Raw genomic sequence first — 20,506 nt, forward strand, 5'->3', positions numbered from 1 at the left:
TCATCTAGGGAGGTCTCATTAGCCGAAGGCATCTAATTTTTCTTTACTTTGGAAATGCTAAGTCAACACTAAGTTCCGTTGTCTGGTCTTAGTGCCGTCCAATTAAATCCCAATTGAAGTTGGCAAACATGTGAGCTCCACAATGGACATGGAAATATGATAATGATACTCCCATTTTCATTCAAGTGAAAATAAATTAATTGTGTGATATCGTGCTATGACTTTGCAGCTAACACTTTTATTTCAATATTTGTCTCTAACTATTCTTGATTTGGATCATTTAAGTGTAATTTTGGGTCTCTAAAAACTAATAAATATATATATAAAAAATTAGCACGTAAACCTTTCTTCATAATTCTGACATATCAAAATGAAAAATATAATTAAAAACTGTTCAGTAATACAAGTAGATGGCTTAATCCAATAGGCATAAGGAAAAAGTGCAAAATGAACTAATTTCAGCTAGGGTTGTCAACTGGTAGGGTACTCGCTAATTTGAGATACCCGAACTGTAACCCTATAAGAAATAAACTACTCGAATCTGTAGACACCCATTTAATAAAAATAAAAATAATAAAAAAAATAAAAACAAATAAATCTAATAAGAATAAAAAATAAAATAAAAAAAAGAAAAAAAAGAATAAAGAAGAAGAATCTAGAGACTTGGTCTCCACAGTCAACAAAAACGGAGCATTAAATGTTCCTCCGTGCAGATTTTGTTTTGACTTGAAGGCCACTTGGGATTCAAGCTGAACGGAGCATGATTGCTTCCTCTGGTTGTCCAAAAATTTGGACAACCATACTCTATAAGAACCAAAAAGATTTTGAAAGCCAAAAGAGGATTTTGAAAAAAAATCGGATTCAAAAAAAAAAACCCATCTTCAAAAAAATCCAACAATCAAGAACACAAAAAAAAAACAACACAGATCTTCAGAAACAAAAAAAATCCTAAGATCTACCAGCCAAAACACCTAACCACAAGCACTAAAAAAGCCAAAATCACAACAAAAAGACACAAAAAGTAAAAAGGGCGAAAGCAAAAAAAAAAAAAAGAAAGGGTCTTGGAGACCCAGATCTGGTCGGTGGAGGAGAAGGGACGTCATGGCAAAAGAGAGGGGAAGAAGCTGGGAGAAAGAGAGAGAAGGGAGATCTGCGAGCCAAGAAAGAAAGAAAAAAAGAGAGAAGAAGAAAAAAAAAAGAAAAGCTTAAAGAGAAGATAGAGAGAGTGGCGGCAAGAGAGAGAAAGTGAGAGAGGAAAGTGAAGAGAGAGAAAAGAAAAAAAGCTTTTATACTCAGGTATAAGAGATCAAAACGACGTCGTTTTGAAACATTTTTGGAAGCCAAAAACGGTACACATTGAAGAGAATTAAGTGGACTATTGCAGCAAGCTTGATTTCCTCCTTGGGCTAAGGCATTCTTGGACTATTCAAGCTCAAATTAGAAAAAAAAACAAGTGCAGCAGACCCTTTGGGCCCAGACTGAATTGAAGGGGGCCTTTAAAGCCTAGTGGAGCTTGAACCCATTTGGAGCAGTGAGTTAGTTACAACCCAATAGGTATTGGACTTATTCATTAAATAATGGTTTGGGCTTGAGCTACTGAAAGTGGTTATTTAATTTCTTGTTTAAGTGTTATAATAGTTTTATTATTTTTGGTGTTGTTTGAAATTTATGCATATAAAAAATAAAACATATGAAAGCTAAAAATGAAAATCTTTAATACAATAGATAGTAGATGTAGTAAATTAATAGACATGCATGTATAAATATATATATAAACATATAACAAAAAAATAGGTGAACGAACAAGGTAAAAAAAATAATTAATTAAATGAAAGATTAGAAAGTACTTAGTTTTTTTGAAATATGTATAAAATAATTAATAAATAATAAAAATTGGTCTAAAAAAAGGAAAAGAAATAAAAAATGAGAATAAAGTATAATTAGTTGTAAAGGAAAGAGAAAATAAAATGTTTATATTACAAAATTCATCTAGCTATTTATAAATATATATAATGTACAATACAATATTAAATTACAAATATTAAAAAAATCAAGCGATTAATTTGAGTTGATCCGATGATAGAACTTCACCTAAAAAGGGCAAAGAGTTGCCTCTTTCCAGTGGATTTCTTAGGTGCAGAGTTCAAGACGGATTTTCATCGAAGCGTCGAGATAAATCCGAATTCTATACTCCGATACTTATTAGTCCGAATAATTGATGTTTAAAATAATATACATAAAAAAATAATAATAATAAATATATAAATAAGGTAATAAATCACCTTCAATTATTAAACATGTTATTATTACCAACCAACTAATTAATAAATATGGTCATGTAGATATCATCATTTTATACTATCATAGCATACCATATTTATTTTATTGAAAGGGCAGGAATTTCGATGATGGGATTTCCCCGAGGAGCTTGTAGAGACGAGTTCTTCCAGGGATATCTCTAGATGAGGAAAATTTCGAGAATTCACCAAAGCGTTGGGATGATTTTCGAATAATTTTTCAATAAAAAATTATCGACCCCATTATTTAAAATAAATAAGTCATGACATCATTTTACGCTTGCATCATGTGCATACGTAAAACCAAATAAAAAAAATCAGTCGGTCAATTTAATAAAAAATTAATTAATAAGCAGGGATTAAATCAAAAGTAGGCTATAATAGGATAACTTAAGATTAAATGGTATCGTTCATGGAACGGGCGCCACGGAGGTGCTAACCCTTCTCCGTGCATAACCGCACTCCTGAACCAATCTCTAAAAAAAAAAAAAACGTGAATCAATTCTCGTTTTTTCAATGGACTTAAAATTAATTTAAGACTTCGTCAATTAGAATCGGGTTAATAGGTGGTCAATCACACCTAGATAAAAAAAAGATCGATGGCGACTCCTAAACACCATTTAATTTTTGTCCGCGTCTGGGGGTCGGGTTCCGAGACCCGCACGTTACGACAACATCTTATTAACTACCCCAATATTTTTTAAAATTACTACCCTAACCATAATACTAATACATCCCAACTACCCTATAATTACCCTAACCCATTTAAAAACTTTATTATGTAAAAAAATTATTAAAGTACTATTCATGGGTACCTAATTACCAGAATCTGTATCCAAATCCGTACCTTATATTCACATACAATAATATTTCTCTTACATATTCTATATAATTTACTAATGATTAAATTAATAAAAACACAAATAATAAAATTTAAATTTAAATAATCAAAAACAAATATCTCAAATATAACTAATAGAAAGTAAATATATTTATATTTAAAGTACATATACATACACACACATTAAAAGTATTTTAATATATGTATATATATAATAGTAATTATATTCCTTATAAATGAATCTAATATATATAAAGTATATATATTAAAAGACATTACAAGTTAATTAATAATTATAATTTTATGAATTAATTTAATTAACTATACGGATTTATCCTTAATTACATAAAATTAAAAAAAAACATAACTTGGTTTCAAACTATTCTAATCTCACAACTTCTCTTAAAGTTTACGTATTATATATTTTTATGAACAAAGTTATATATATTATAATTAATAATTTTATAAGTTATAATTTTGTAATGTTAATACAAAATAGAAAGTAAATATGTTTATATTTAAAGTATATATACTAAAAATATTTTAGCATATATATAATAGTAATTATATTTTTTATAAATTTACATAATATATAAACTATATGTATTAAAAGACATTACAAGTTAATTAATAATATTAGTTTCATGACTTAATTTAATTAATTATATAGATTTGTTCTTAATTTCATGAAATTAAAAAAAATAGTTAGGTTCCAAAACTATAATAATCTCAAAAACTTTCTTTAAGTTTATACAAACAATGGTATAAATATTATAATTAATAATTTTATAAGTCATAATTTTTGTAATGTTAACACCACATAGAAAGTAAATATATTTATATTAAAAGTGTGTGTATATATATATGTATAATAGTAATTATATTTTTTTATAATATGATATGATATTCATATTATTTAAACATAATTAACAATCTAATATTTTTTAATTTAAATATATTAATATCATCATATTAATAGGATACCTTAACCCTATATAATTGAATCGGGTATCCGCAAATACCCTGTAACTGGGTATCCATTGCCATCTCTAATTTCAACATAAGGATTTTTTTGTTTCAATTTACTCAAGTCATATATATACATTTGTGCTTTTACTTGAATGGTACCCTAACTTGAATTGCATTTTTTTTTCTTTTTTACAGTACATGGTTCATAGACAAATCCTATTTACATGTTGCAGACAGCCAATGAAAACTGGCTGACAAATTTCAAATAAAATAAGTATTCAGGCAAACACTAAATCTCCTTACCATTTTGGGAAAAGAAAAATGAAAGCAGAGATTTCTTCACCAAAAAGCTCCACCTAGCCACTTGCCAAGTCAAGGCAAATTTGTTACCATAGTTGGTAATCGCAATTTCCTTCCAGAAAACAAATATATGCATATCATATTATCAACTTCTACTATCTGATTGTCCATCAAACTTTGAATACTTGACAATAATATTCCCTTTCGTATTTTCCATATACAGTTGATAAATCCAATGATCATTGGATGTGCAATAGTATTTTGTTCATACACATCTCAGAAATTTATTTGGCTTCAAATTAAGCACTCCATTCCATGCCTTGTTCACATGAAACTAGAATATAATTACAGAAGAATGCACATCAAGGGCAAATTAAAACCCTATGCCTGTAACGGTACATATGAATAGCAGCTGCGACTAGCAGATCAAATACTAAGCTTGGGATGGAAATCAGAGCTTATGAATGGTGCTGTAAATTCATCTAGACAAGCCATCCTAATTCTTTCAGGTGTCGCAGGATTATCGAGCAGAAACCACCCAGTATGCCCTGTTTCTGCTCTAGCAGCTATAATGGCATCTTTGATTGCAAAAAACACAGCTGAAGCCAGAAAAAAAGGAGGCTCACCAACAGCTTTAGATGAGTGGATGGCTTTAACATTTGGATGACCCTGTTCATTGCATGTAAACATATAAGCCCAAAGACTTTAAATTATCCAAAATTGAATGAAGAACATCTCATTCAATATAATAAATCGCAAAGCACGAAAGTTCAGCTGGAAATGGAATAAGTAATGCCCATCCAATTACCTAAATAAACAGCATTGCCCCTCAGGAAGGACATTGATCAACTTGTTAAACTATTTTAGCAGAAGATGAAAATATTGCTAAATGTTGAAACAGAGCAACTTTAGTTCCTCAGCCAAAAGAAGTTTCTTTGCTCAGCCAGAATTACATTATTTTCTTCTTAGCTATTCTGCTTAATGTTCCATCCTACTGTATGTAAGAACATCACTGTGAATGCTATTCAGATCTTAGAAGTCCTATTCTGTGTGCCATGCTCAAAACATTAATTCCTCCTCTCCTCCGTCAACCTCTACGTTTCATCTATATGAACCATTGATATTTAGGATATTTTGAATCAACTAAGTAGTTTTTTTATTTATTTTATTATCCATCTATTACCTTAAGAAAATAATAAAGTTTATTTAAAAACCGAGAATTTTGCATCCCCGATATGGCTCTAACAATATCTCATTTTGTGTAACAATGACAATTACCATTGCTAGCCATTATGTCATGGGCTACAATCTAGTTAAATTCAGATAGACAAGTCTCACTAGTTCTACCATCCCTTTAACCTTTTGGTGATGACTAGCATCCTTAAGAGTAACAACTTCTCTAACCTCATTTCTAATGGAAAATTTGGTTTTCAGTTGCAACTCATACCTTGCACTCTCACATCATTTTAAATTGATTATGTACTTGCTCTCTTCCCCAATATCTTACTTATGCTATATGATTACAGATGGTGCTCAAAATAAGTAACTCAAATCACAAAATCAGCAAGAGTGAGAGGGATTGGGAGGAACAAATGAACAATAATAATATAGCAGTTCATATTTGACAGATTCAGGAAGGGTGACTACTTTAGAAGCTGCTGGCAGCAACATTACCTTCAATAGAGAAACATTGAAATTGAATGGGATATCATTTAGAGAAGGAATTTTGTAACTTCCAGGCCCGCATGTGTACAGGCAGCCAGGTGGAATCCACTTATGAGCTGCATCTCCCCACTTAAGTTCTTCCAAGGCAACCCAACCCAGACCTTGTATAAATGCTCCTTCAACCTGCATTAAAAATTTGTGTAACGAGAGAACCATTAGCTTGTCAATATTTCACAAGTAACAAGAAAAAAATAATAGACAGGAAGTTATAGTGAAACAGATACTCATGCTCCAAACAGATTACTACTTTCTCCTTTCTTATTTTGTTTAGGGATTTCATGCTACCAGTTACTTCTTGTTTTAGAAATTATTATCCTAGAACACCATGTTTTCGTTAACCTGTTTCAGGAGAAACAACATTACCAATTTTTCTAATAAAAAAGAAGCACATAGAATACTATTATCACTGTTATCACTATTACTTCTCTTTATATATAAATAAATATAATCATATAAAAATCTATATAAATAAATACAATCATATAAAATCTATGTATGTATTAAATTACTTCTTGAAAGCTATATTTTATTAATGACATGACGATTCAGAATCTCAGAACAGTTACTTATCCAAGAAGAGCTCAAGTGATGCTCATATTATAGTTTTTTTCTTGCAGTTATCATGGCGAACAAACATTACCACTTGAAAAGTACAATTAAGTTCAAATCATCAGTCTAATTAAAAAGGAGAACCAAGGGAACACACCTGGCCAACATCAATTGCTGGATTCAGAGAATATCCCAGATCCATGAAAACATTTGCTGTTCTTGTGTGGAAATCTCCAGTCAATGTGTCGATTTCAACCTCAGTGAAGGCAGCCCCATAGGTATAATATCTGAATGGCTTTCCTTTACCGATGCTCCAATCAAAGCCAATATCAGGCGTAATATAAAATCCATGGGCAGAAAGGTCTATTCGCTCCAAGTAACATGCAGTGGCCAGCTAGGTACAATTAAAAGAAAAACAAAACAATATTGTCACAATCAATGCTCATAACTACAGAGGAACCTATCATACTCTTGCAAATATAGAAAACCTGAGTGATCAATAGAGGAAAGTTATCAATCTGTGTCATGGTAAATGTGCCAGCCTTTACTAAATTTTATTTAAATTGGAAATACAATAACCTATGTTGTGATTATCTCTACACTGAAGCCCTGTTGTACACTGGAAGTTTTTATAAAAATATCAAGCATTTGTCACTACCCCAGTTTCCTTTCTAAAAATCCACCACCTCAAAATACTGATTAGCATTTCTTTACTAAATAACTGTGTCATCCAACCTCCACTAAGCTTACCAAATAAACCTTAATTAACTGAAAGTAATTATAAATCCCAATGTTAGCTGGTTAAAGAGTGGATTTGAAGTTTAAGTAAGGAATTACTTATAATAGAACTAATAGCATGAGCACGAGGGTGACTTACTAACCTGGGATTGGAGGGTTATCAAATGGGAAGGGAATTACTTACTCTAGAAAGAGTGAACTGCCTTACATTACAATTGGTGGTGGATAAAGGCACTTTCTTCCCCTTCTTTCTTACTATACTGGAATCTCGTACAATCTATAATCAGGATTGGAACCTTTCTCAGGCTAAAGCGGACATTTACTTCTCTTTCCAAATAGGAAAGTAAGAGTCTTTATTAAAGAAACTATTAGCAAGGTGCGGAGCGGGAGCCCGGGAGAGGAATTAGATCCGCATACATAACATACTTTTTCAAAAGCTTCAGAAGTGGAAGTTACATAGAGTCTGGTGGTATCATAAGTACGAGGAAGGCTGCATTTAGGAGTGATCTTTCCCTCTTTCTAAAAGGAAGTTTTTGATGTAGTTGCTATTTGGTTTATTATAGGGCTATAGAATTCTAAACATACATATGGATAAGAGAATGCTCAGTGCAATTTGTGGAATGAAAAATGAAAGCAAAAAAATTGTACCATCAACTTTTGCTACAAAGTAAATCCTTCTGGACATAATAATTGCAGCTTATCTTGTGGTCTCAATAACTACAGAAACAACTAAATTGTACCAAAGTTAACAAATACAAATCATAGTAAAGTCTATATTATTAACTCTGTACTATTAATAATTTACTCCTAGACAGTGCAACAAAAGAAAAGAAACTAAAATATCAACTTCCTCCATAACCTTCCTCCATTAATGCTTGCCACTACTAAAATAGGAGTAAAAAAAAGTTATGCATATAATTAGTAGAATGTAGACAATAACTTGCAGTAATTTATATGCAGAATTACAGAAAAAACAATACCTCAGCAAAAGAACTAAAATTACGTTGAGAAGCAATAGGCTCCATCCGTGCCTTGATCTGCTCGCATGCATCCAAAACTGCAGCTGCATACATATCAGAACTAGCAGAAGCTGCTGTTGGAGAAGCATTAGGAACCTTAACCAGCAGGAGACAGAGCAACAAGACAGGGACAATAGTTATCAGAAAAATGGCTATTTAATGCAAGATATATTACTAACATAAACAGAATCTGATATCATCTAATGATGAAAGAACACAATTCTTAACTGAAACGCCGATCTTTTATGTAATCTCTGAAAAAGTGATAATGCAAGCTTTAATTTGCTAGATTAGTTAGTAACCCACTTCTTAATATATCATTTCATGTTTCAACTAGAAAACTGATGATGAAAATATATCTGGCAGTTGATGGTGATGCAAGGACTTAATAATCTATTGGAATGGACCAACAAAAAATAGCCTGAAAAATTTCAAGTAGAGGAAACTAGAAAAATTTCTCTTCATATTAGGGTGCAATTAAGATTTTTATCATCAATTCCTAGATGACACCGTTGACCTCTCTTAGAATATATCTGCAATTTTGACAGCCACCAGCACATATATACACATGCCTTATAAATTGCATTAGATTCAGTCTTGGTAACTTTTTATTCCACAGCTCTCTTATTGACTTGCTGAGGCCAAGGAACCATGAAAGGCCATCACTAGAAGGAAGTGAGGTTAATATAGGGCAACACAAAATAATATGCAACTTCTCTAAAACATTGATTAAAAGCCTTGTGAACACCAGCCAGTCATAATAAGGCAATGTTTCTACCAAATGTTTAGTAAATGGTAAAATTTCCAGAAAATCATCAAAAGAAAGAAGCGCCACATTCCAATCTTAGCTTACTACCTTGTCAGTACTTGTCTCTGATATAAAGACAGAACTGAGAGAGATATTGAAGGCAGACGCTGCAACTTGAGCAACTTTTGTGTGCAAACCTTGCCCCATCTCAACACCTCCATGTGTAACTAAAACAGTTCCATCAGTGTAGACATTAACAAGAGCTCCTGCCTTCAGTGATTAAGAAAAAATTTATACAACCAAAATTCTGATCATTGAGATAACATGATTCTAAAAGAAATAACTAGTGATAGAGAAAATTGTAATAGTTACTTAGCAAACACATCTTTTCTCTCCTATAGCTTTTCTCTATTTTGTTTATCGTTTTCTTTTTAAGTAGAAAGCATACCCATCTTGCCAAGCAACAGAAATACATGTATGCATACATCAAAAGAGACAGGATAACAAACTAAGTTGTCCATTGTAGATTTACCATATCCTTGAAATATCTACAGTTGAAATCAGGAATTCAGGATTACCCAATCATATTGCCATGATATTATAAGCCCTTAAATTCTATCATTCCATGTAAAATTGAGCAACAAATCAAAAAATTATCAGGAATAAATAAGAAACTATGGAATATGTTGCACTGCACATGAAATTCTATTCCCTAGCATGTATTAAAGTGGTGATGAAGAAAATCCCACATCATTTAAATTTGGGGTAACCTGGGCACATAAATATAACAAAGGTCTCTGCACCTCTTGTCAATTGGTTTTAGGTTGTATGCCTATCCTAAAAGTTAACATGTAGAAATATAGTTGAAATAGATAGTGACTGATTCTTTGAATGATCCATAGCATTAGTGTTTGAAAGTTATTAATTATGATGAATATGGTAGCAGTAGATCCGCTCATGATTCATACAACAGGGACTCATACATTATGCTGTCCACAATAAATAAATTTATTAAACAGATATGCTGAAAATGTGCTTTACATCCACCATCTACTACTGCTCCCTGCTCTGTACGTTAATGGCAGAAGAAACAACACACACACACATTATTCCTCAGAAGATATCATTGAAAGAAATATAGTTCAGCAAAACCTCGTAGACAAGAAAGCCCTACATCAGAAACAATCGGAAATAGATAGTTTCAATTTTTACCTGATTCATGAACTTAGTCGTAAAGGATATGCCAAATTTTGTTGGAATCATAGCAACACCACGCTTCTTCCATCGATTGTGAAGATTAAATTGATCGACTTCATCTCGAGCCTTCAGAAAGTCGCAAGATAATTTCAGCTCATTCCACAGCTGAGCCAGAGGACAGTGTTCCAATTGTTGACCATAATGCAATATTGATCCTTCACCTTGAAAGTTCATCTCCTGATCCAATTTCCAATAATGAGCCATGACATCATTTTAGAACTGCAATTCTATTTGGAGCAACAAAGTCACATGGATATAAAACTTACCCTTATCTCTTCTGGACTCTTCTTAAGTTCTAAAGCAATTCTTTGAATCCAATTCTCAGCTATAAGCATACCTTGAGGACCACCAAACCCCCGGAAAGCAGTATGGCTTGGAAAATTAGTGAAACAAACACTTCCAAAAATTCTGACATTCGGTATCTCATAGACATTGTCTGAGTGAAACATAGCACGTTCAAGTATGGCAAGAGACAAGTCTAGTGAATTTCCAGCATTATTGTAGATTTGAAGATCCAAAGCCAGCACCTTTCCATTATTTGTAAATCCAACCTAGAAGAAGTAATTTTATTCTACTGTTATACTATTCCATCATAAACAGGAAGACATGCTCATAAACATGCAAACAAACAAACTGAATTCAACTGATGGAAGTCAGCTGAGTCAAAAATTGATGCTAGGAAGAACTGATAATATATTCAAAGATGCTCAGGCCATAAGGCATTTCCCCTTCCTCTTCTTTTCATAATTAAAAGATACAAATACAAACCTACGAATAGATAAATAAATAAACCAACAAATAGTACAATATTGAAATATTTCCATAGATTAATCCATCAAGTTAATTCACTTCAGTAGTCAGTACCTTGTACTTTCCAAGAAAGCTATGGCGCTGCCCCGATGTCATCATGTCAATATCTCTATCTAGTGTTATTTTCACTGGCCTATTCATCAGATAAGATGGAATAGCAGCAGCAGCAGCGAGGAAAGCTGATCTAGTCTCCTTTCCACCAAATCCACCACCAATCCTTTTGGTTTTACAAACTACTTTCGACATTGGAAGACCAAGGACATGAGAAACATATTTCTGGTGCTTCTGAGGGGCCTGTATACAAACACTGACAAAATTAAATTATCCCTCCAATAATAATAAAAAGATAAAAATAAAATACAGAAGATAAAGCACATAGTCCATAGAGACACTTGACTGAGCATCCTACAAAACTTTTAGGTTAGGAACTATAAGATTTGTATAGTAAATTTGTTAAAAATAGGTATAAACAAGGGTCAACATGAGAAAACATATATTCACATAATGAACACAGATATTCTGAAAGCGAAAAAAGAAAAACAAATACACATTGGGAAATTACTGATAAACACACACCCATAAAATATGTACATGATGTGAAGTTAAGACATGCGAAAAATTAACTTTGAATCACAAACTGGGCATAGAGAGTTACTAACAATGGCAGTATGGCATTTAGTCAAAGCATGGATCTGAAATATCATCTTTTGGAAACTCAGAAAGGCCTCTGATGTCACAAGCATTCCTAGATTCTACTGAGTTTAACATCTTGAATTTGGTCGTTTAAAAATATGTTGAGGAGAATTGGTGGTTTTATGTGTCAGTTGATAGGCACAACAGTTGCACCCAACATCAGTGGGTCGACCAATGCTGACCAAAAGGTAATGAGCACCAAAACAACAATATCAATGCATATCGACTGATGTTAACTCATTATAATTTATGCATTGGTTCATAATTTACTATGGCCTAACTACAGTAAATGGCATATAACGAGTCATTTGTGAACTTTTCATCTATTTTTTATCCACACTTCCAGATTATATGAATTCCCAGTATTTTCATTAAAAAGTCAATAGCAAAATATTTCCAACAATTTAAATCGGTAACTATCAGAATGGGAAGATTGAATTTTCTACACAATCGGAGTTGAGATAGAACTCTCCTATGAGTTCTATCATATTTTATCTAATTCAATCAAACCAGGGCAGATGAATAAAAGAAATAGAGGTAATTAACTTCTAAGTTATGGTGTTCTTACTTGAGTGGATGAAATCATATGAACTTCATTGCCACCGTCCATGGTCCAAACTAAGCTGCTATGTGGCTCTAAGTAGAAGTGTTCCTGACCACCCACTTGAACTTTTCCCTCAATGATCTTGTCACATTGATCTGATTGGAAACAGAGATCTACATCCCCTTTTCTCAGAAGCTTCTCTGTGTTGGGATGAAAGCTTTTGGCACTGACTGCATCCTCTATTGACAAGATAGCAGGGAGCTCTTCATACTCCACATGAACTTTTCCTGCTGCTCGTTTTGCATTTTCATGGGTGTCAGCCACAACCACTCCTATAACCTGTATAAATTATACAAGCAGTTTTATGCAATGTGTTCACACAACATATCAAGAAATTTATTCAGTTCTTGTATTTTGGATTTTTTTTTTTGGTAAAATACTCCCACACCCTTAAGTTTTAATCGAAATTCCAAGCAGATCCATTAGTATTTGAAATGAACACCCCACCCCAAAAGTGTAAACACCGTTAACAGAGATTATGAAATAACTAAAATGTCCTTTTTTTCTTTATTAATTTAAAAAATTATTATTATATTTAGAAAAAAAAGAGCACCAATTGGAGGGAAGCACTGAAGGGAGGCTTTTTTTCAAAAAAAATACAATAATTAATTAAAAAAAATAAAAAATATATAATAGCATTTTTTAAAATTAATAAAGGGCAAAATTGTCATTTCAATATTTTCACATCATCAAACTAATAGAAACACTAACAGTTGACTAACGGCTAGACTTATGTGTCCAGCGGAAGATCTTTTTTTGAGGCGGAGTATTTATTTCGAAAACTAATAGACCTGTTTGAAATTTCAATCAAAATTTGGCGGTGTGGGATTATTTTACCTTTTTTTTTGGGTCAATCTACATTATGGATGAGTTGGTTAGTTGATTATTGCATTTTAACTAAAGAAGTCATCTCAAGCTCCAACTAGTAAAAGCATGGATGGCACATCATACAATGTACCTCTAGGAATGAAAGATTGAAGTTTCGTTTCAATACACAAACACACACACACACACACATATAGCTTTTTACCTGATCCACACAAGTGATAATATATACATAAAAGCACAAATACTGATAACACTTTTAATTGAAAAAAAAAAAGAATTTGGTTCATTATATTTCTAAATCACAATTTTAAATATTTTTTATTATGAATATTAGTAATAAAATTGATCTAATTTGTAAAAAAGAATTCTAATTGCATTGAACGACTTTCATTAAAAAACAGTTTTCTTAATTCTAATAGTATTGAATAATTTAAGCATTAATATTACAATATTCCAATTATTTATACTTCAAAATTTATACTTTAGAAAAATTTTATTTATAGATAATTATTATCCAATAAGCTTTTTACCTGACCCACACAAGTGACAAATTCTGAAGCAAATAGCTCCTCATCCATGACAACTGGTCCAATTTCATTGCTACCAGGAACATCCTTGGCAAAGAAGATGCCAGCAAATCCGGGTGAAGACTTGGCACCTGAATCGTCAATGGCTAATATTCGAGCATGAGGTTTTTTGCTCAACACAAATGCTGCATGCAAACCATTAGGAGGCATTGGTGTGTCATCAGTATATTCTGCCTCTCCAGTAACCTAGAGAACATGATAGCATGAACAATGTCATGAAGATAATTTTGGAGACAAAACTCAACAAAAGAATAAGCATCAAAAACACTTAGTCAATATCTGTTAACAATTTAAGACTTAATTTGGGAGATGTGCAACAGTGGGAAAGAAGGACTAATGATATGTCCAAGTGGCCTGAGTACAAAAACCAAGAGAGCAAAGAAAACAAACAAAAACATGAAATAGTAGGCGATCAAGTCAGCACTTATCCAGTATAACAAGAAAATACTTCAAATCGTAGATTTAAGCATGCAAATATCAACAGAAGAGATACACACATGTGAACAGTAGCAAAAAGGCAGAAACAATCATAACTTTAAAGGCAAATAACCAGAACCCTTAATTTTGAACTCTCCACTTATAACTGGCTTAAAATATCCTTGAAATTACAATATCAGTACTAAGGAGTATAGCTTTGGAATTTACATACCTGAAGCCTGGATGATAGATGAACCTCTGGTGACCCTACAGATGTTCCATGTTTCTTGATTTCATAGTCTTGACTTGCTACTAATGGTGGGCGGTGAAGTGACTTTATAGCTGACAAATGAGATAACAATACTTTTTCCTTAATAGGTTTCTTTCCCTCAATTTGATGCAAAACCCAAAGGAAAAATTTAAAGAAGAAGCTAAGGGTCAAAGACTTTCGAAACTCCACCATCCCACCAGGAGCATCTTCCTTGATCAAAATATCAGTTCGTAGGACATTCAAAGCACCCCGTAGCACATCCTGGTTCCATTTCTTTCCAATTAGAAATTCTTTTGTTTTAATTGCACATAAAGAGAGAGGTGCCACCCCACCATAAGCAATCGATGCATCTGAAACAACCCACTCTTCACCTTTTTCCTCCAGACAAACACGCATTCCAGCATTCACAATGGCAATATCATCATCCCTTCGATGTGCCTGCTTAAATTCTTTGACGTACTCAAAGCACCTAGTCCAAGGTAAGAATACTGACAATAATATTTCATCACCTGCCAAATCCACTTTACGGTAGCCAAGGAAAAATTTTTCTGCCAGAGCAGTTCTAATATTTCCTTTGCAATTAATGATCCGAAACTTAGCTCTTGCAGCCATCCAGAGAGGGTTCAAGTCTGAAATTGGGCTAGCTGTACATACATTTCCTCCGACAGATGCAACATTTTTTATCTGAGTCCCAGCAAACCACTTCAACTGTTCAATGAAGGCTTTGCATGCGGATGTTTCGTGAGCAGGGTGTTGAGTTACAACCTCTCTTAATAAATTCAAGAGTTCAGTCAGTCTTACTGCAGCACCTATCTCTATACCATCTTCCTTGACATTTAACATGTTGAGTTCAGGAACATGTGTAACAGAGATAAAAACTTGATATTGAATTCTCTTCAACCTCATCTCAACACCAACCTCAGTATTACCTACCAACAATTTCGCATTTGGGTATTTCTCCTTCAACTCAAGCACGTATTTAACTGTTAAGGGACGATACCATTTAAGCCCACCCAATCCACTCAAACTTAAAGGAGTTAATTTTCTTAGTAACAGCTCAGGAGCAAAAATAAGTTCTTTATCTGTATATGTGCTTCCATCTACCTCACTGTAAGAGACAGGTTTATACGTAGCACTACAAATACTTTGGCCATTGGTGTCTATATCATTTACAGTTTTCGATCCACATGAACAGGGCTTACCCGTTGAAGGACAAACAAACTCACCTCCCTGAAGGCTAAGTGAAGATATATCAGCATATAATGCATCATCGGTCTTGGCAAAAACTCGAAATGCATCAACAATAGGTCGGTAACCAGTGCAACGACATAAGTTTCCCGCAAGAGATTCTTCAATTTGCTCTTCAGTAGGAGGTGTTTGACTTGACCGCAACAATGCATACAATGACATGATAAATCCAGGAGTGCAAAATCCACATTGGGAGCCATGATAACGTTCCAATGATTTCTGCAAGAAATATATGAAAGGCATAACATCATGAGCACATATAAGGAACAACACAACATAAGACCTGCAAAATGAAGAAAGGAATATTATGAAGCAAGGAGTCAATTTTAAGAGCGAAAAGAAGCCTAACTTAATTGCATTACCTCATAGAGACAAATAGTTGACATTCTTTTCTTGAAGGATTATTGCTGGTTTTCAGAGCATATTTCATATTTAAGTTCAGATCATTTGAACCGGACATATAATCATTCTTACCTTCCCCATGACCTTAACAATATTTTTATGACATATAGGTTTTAGGGAAAACCGGAATGTAGAAGCATCATGGTTTTATACTACATCTAATTAGATGTCCAATGAAATAAACAATAAGATTCAACTTTCATAAATAGCTTATGTAAATTTATAATTATAATACAATCAGCAATCTTGATTTCAAAAGAAAAATTCAAGTCATAATCTGAAGAGTAGCACAATGTACACCCAAGACAACAGATAAATATGAAATATTGTCTCACATTATACAAGCAAACAAAATATATGTTCACTCTGCAAATATCATCCACGAGTGATTACAAACAAAATAGAGTTCCTCACAATTTAAGGCAAAGGTACATATTTAAAAGGAAAAAAAAAGGCACCATTAAGAGCAAGCCACAGAAGAAGAAACATATATTACTTGTATAGGGTGCAAGCCACGTTTGTGGTTCCCAACTCCCTCCACTGTAATAACATGCATTCCTTCTACTGAATAAAGTGGAGCCAAGCATGCATTGACAGCATAATGCCTGAAATAAGTTTACAAAACATTTATCTTATGCAGATTCTGAGAAATGGTGGAAAGCATTTAACTTATAGCACACTAAAATTCTAGAAACAAAGAAGGGGAGAGAAAGACTCACACACATTTCTTCAGCTTTCTATCATAATGAGAAATCATCACAGTGCAAGCCCCACAACCACCTTCACCACAGCCAAGCTTTGTCCCTGTCAATCCAATGTCTTTACCAACAAAAAGAACCCATATTAGTTTTCCGCTACTCTACTACCTGGTTATAACACTTACTAAAACAAAAACACATAGAGAAAGAAGAGAGAATGGTGAAAAAAATGAATAAGATAAACCAGAAACTTATAACTGATGTTGAAAATAACAAATCTTGCACATTCTACTCAGATATCTAGTCTTCACGTCCATTTAATGTTCAATTAAACAGAAAAAGAATAGGTAAACCAACAATAAACGTTTGCCACCAAATAACTTCAGCTTCAAGTTGAATCAGAGAATAATATAAAATTAGGCAAAAAGAAACTCGATGACTTCAACAGAAAGAAACAAATTCAGCATACCAATAATTTATATAAAGCACCTGACATAAAGCTAGCAGTAACCACTAACTAAAGTTAAATCTCAGATGATAACTTCCCAAAAAGAAAATGAATTATGTAATTTCTAAAATGGATTCCTTAAGTAAATTAAGGTTCCAAAGATGAACTGGTTTGTGTTCCACTAAAAGAGCCAAACTTAACATTAGAAATATGTAAAAGTTGAAACTTAAAAATGAAAAACCATACATATCTCAAATTACGGAACCATTAACATTCAAAACAATAAGTTCTCTGCTGAAAGAAAACAGAATATCGACTTGGGGAAATAAACCCTAAGTGTAAACATTAACTTCCCCATATAATGCTTAATGAACCAGAATCAAAAGTATACATAGCACAAAGACTTCATTGATAACTTGAAATGAAGGAAAAAATCTACAGATATAATATAAAGAAAAATGCCAGCCAGATTCTTTTAGTTTGTCAGTAACTATAGAATCAAAACATATTCTAATTTTCAATCTCTCTCTCACTCCAATTTATAGGCAATCAAACATTCTTCATGAACCACATGCAGATTTTCTAGTGAAAAAGTGAGAAAGACTGATTACTTAATTGGTGAAGCCAAGCAGGTCCACCCCAAATGGCCAAATCTGTTGAATGCAGCAAGGTTTCCAAGATTTTCTTTCACCCCATGCTGTTGGAGACCAAAAACGTTCACAAGCTTGATTCAAGTAACAACTAATTCTTATAAAAGAACTCGTAGATTGATTAACTAAGCCCTACCTATCTTATGATTAACTCCACTCTAGAGCATGAGTCCAATCAGAATACATTATACCTTTCTGAACTTCTTTGCTTTCAATTCCTTCTATTTCTTGGAAACTAACAACATGTCTTGAGTTGAAACAAAAGTTCAATATTTCTTATTCATCCGTCTGGACAAAAAAGTTTCAAACTAACTTTCCATTTTCACTCCTTTTCCTACATTTCCTAAAAAGGTAAATAAAGTTCAATATTGCAATAAAACAATCAAACTTCAATCACAATACTAGAAAGATTAATGGATTCGTTGACAAAGTACCGGTTTGGCTTGACTTTTTTTCAGCTTATCTACCTCTTAAAAGCAAAAGTTAAGTCAAACATTATCTTTTGAAAAACTCTTAAAAAAAATAATTTTTTTTAAGAACAAAATTTAAAAAAAAAAGCTTAAAAAAAAGCTCCAAAAATGAGCTTTCTCTTCTCTTCTTTTAAAAACACATTAATTTTTCAAAAAATACCCCTCTCTCAATTAATCTCCATATACTCTCCTTCCCTCTACAAATTATCATTTTTCAACGTAAATCACGATTTCCCTCTTCTTTACCTCTTTCTACAAAAACTAATAAAAAAAACAGAAGACCCAACAACAAAATATCAAAATCTAAAATTTTTTGTTCTTACAAAGATTAAGGAAAAAAAAATCTATAATTTCAAAANAAGATTTTCTCTCTTTTTCACTAAAGAAGATTTTAATGTTAAATACATAATTTTCTCTTTTCTCTTTTTTTTTGAGAAATTAAAGCATTATAATCTAATTATTTATTAAATCAACAAAAATCTAATACTATTATTATTATACAAGTTTAAGAGTTATTCCGTTTCTTTATGAATTTTTTTTTTAACATCTGAAATTATATATAAATTTAAAACATTACGTTATAACTTATTAGGTGATTGAAGATGATATGAATATTTTTTATGTTAATTTTAATCAAAATTAGAACTCGTATATAATTTATTTTGTTAAATAATTTAATCAATAATTTTAATTTAATTTTAAAAATTATTATTTTTTATAAAAATTTAATAATAACTTTTAAGTTAAAAAAAAATTTAAGCCAAACAGCTCAAAGGCTAACCTATAAAATAGTGAACTTAAATAAGTTCAACCTATCTCTACAAATAACTGAAAAAAATCAATAAACGACAACACAAAAACCGAAAGTAAGTTTGACCCACAAACTATCCAAACTTCAAGTAAGCAGAGTTTTCAAGATTTAGAAAAGGAGATCCTTTTCTCCTACAATATATTCAGGTAAAATCAAACAAATCCAACAAAAATATTATTACCTCTGAGGTACTCAAGTAATGTCAAGTGAGCTAATCCATCAGGCAACACTTTGCGGACTCCATTAACGTATAAAATGGCCTCCTTGGATTCCTCCACAATCTGCTCCATCTCTTCTTCGTTCTTCAAAGACCCCATTTGATAAGGATTGTTCCTTTTGATTTTCTAAAGAAAACCCAGAAATGATATCAACCCAAGATGAGAAAAATAAATAAACTTTGAACAGAATAATCAATTTAATCGGGTTCAATTCAATTGACTGATCAGGGTCAGAACATAAAACTTTTCAGTTATCAGACAGAACCGTACTTCTATTACACATGCTCCAGGTCAACTTAATCCTTAGAAGATTTTCTGTCCGCTTGAGCTTGAGGATAAGTTTTCTAGGGACATGACAAAAAAAAAACAAAGAAGAAAAAACGGCTGAGCCTGGTGTGTGGGGGTGTTGATAAATGTTTGATTAAGATAATTTTTTAAGTGGAATTAGCAATGGCTGTGGAATAAGAATTATTATGTTGTAAAGACGAATTTAACCACGTGATTTGCGCTTGTTTATTTGAAAAAAGAGTTTCTTCGGTCTTGTCGTTAGGCAGATTTTTTCTGTATTTGATATTTTTATCTCTATTGGCTCTTATCTCAGTTATTAGGCTTTATTAGTGATTTAGGGAACTAATACAATTTTGTTGAGTAAAATACAAAAATCTCCTTAAATATATCTTTAAATACAGTACACTTTAATTTCTTTGAAAATTTTATTTTATGATTTTTTTTTATAATTAAAAGAGTGATGCTTCGAATTTTACTTTTTAAACAAAAAAAATTATATTTTAATTAATGAATTAAATATTTAAATACTTTATAATCTTCGTGTCTCGATGATAATAATGACTACAACTCATTCATTGGATGGAAAATGAGGTACGTATTAAACTGATACTTGAAGAGCT

The 20,506-nt window shown here is 32.3% G+C and overlaps 1 protein-coding gene across 4 annotated transcripts; it reads right to left on the reverse strand.

Moving 5' to 3' along the window:
• Positions 4,548-20,045, reverse strand: LOC18589817 (xanthine dehydrogenase 1). Of its 4 annotated transcripts, XM_007014956.2 has the most exons (15): positions 19,869-20,034; positions 19,562-19,724; positions 17,023-17,122; positions 16,800-16,908; positions 14,615-16,120; positions 13,909-14,151; positions 12,515-12,829; positions 11,308-11,547; positions 10,710-10,994; positions 10,399-10,620; positions 9,295-9,456; positions 8,400-8,534; positions 6,839-7,075; positions 6,082-6,255; positions 4,548-5,076 (listed from the first exon to the last, which is right to left on the reverse strand). In XM_007014956.2, exons 2-15 carry the CDS (start codon positions 19,695-19,697, stop codon positions 4,834-4,836), a joined length of 4,107 nt encoding a protein of 1,368 aa, XP_007015018.2. In that variant the 5' UTR covers positions 19,698-19,724; positions 19,869-20,034; the 3' UTR covers positions 4,548-4,833. The 4 variants fall into 4 exon arrangements, with proteins under 4 accessions (XP_007015018.2, XP_017983218.1, XP_007015020.2 ...); XM_018127729.1 differs by lacking the exons at positions 19,562-19,724; positions 19,869-20,034 and having other exon boundaries at positions 17,027-17,117; XM_007014958.2 differs by lacking the exons at positions 4,548-5,076; positions 6,082-6,255; positions 6,839-7,075 and adding an exon at positions 7,082-7,696 and having other exon boundaries at positions 19,869-20,045.

This window comes from Theobroma cacao, chromosome 9, assembly GCF_000208745.1.
Source record: "Theobroma cacao cultivar B97-61/B2 chromosome 9, Criollo_cocoa_genome_V2, whole genome shotgun sequence".
Classification (NCBI taxonomy): Eukaryota; Viridiplantae; Streptophyta; class Magnoliopsida; order Malvales; family Malvaceae; genus Theobroma; species Theobroma cacao.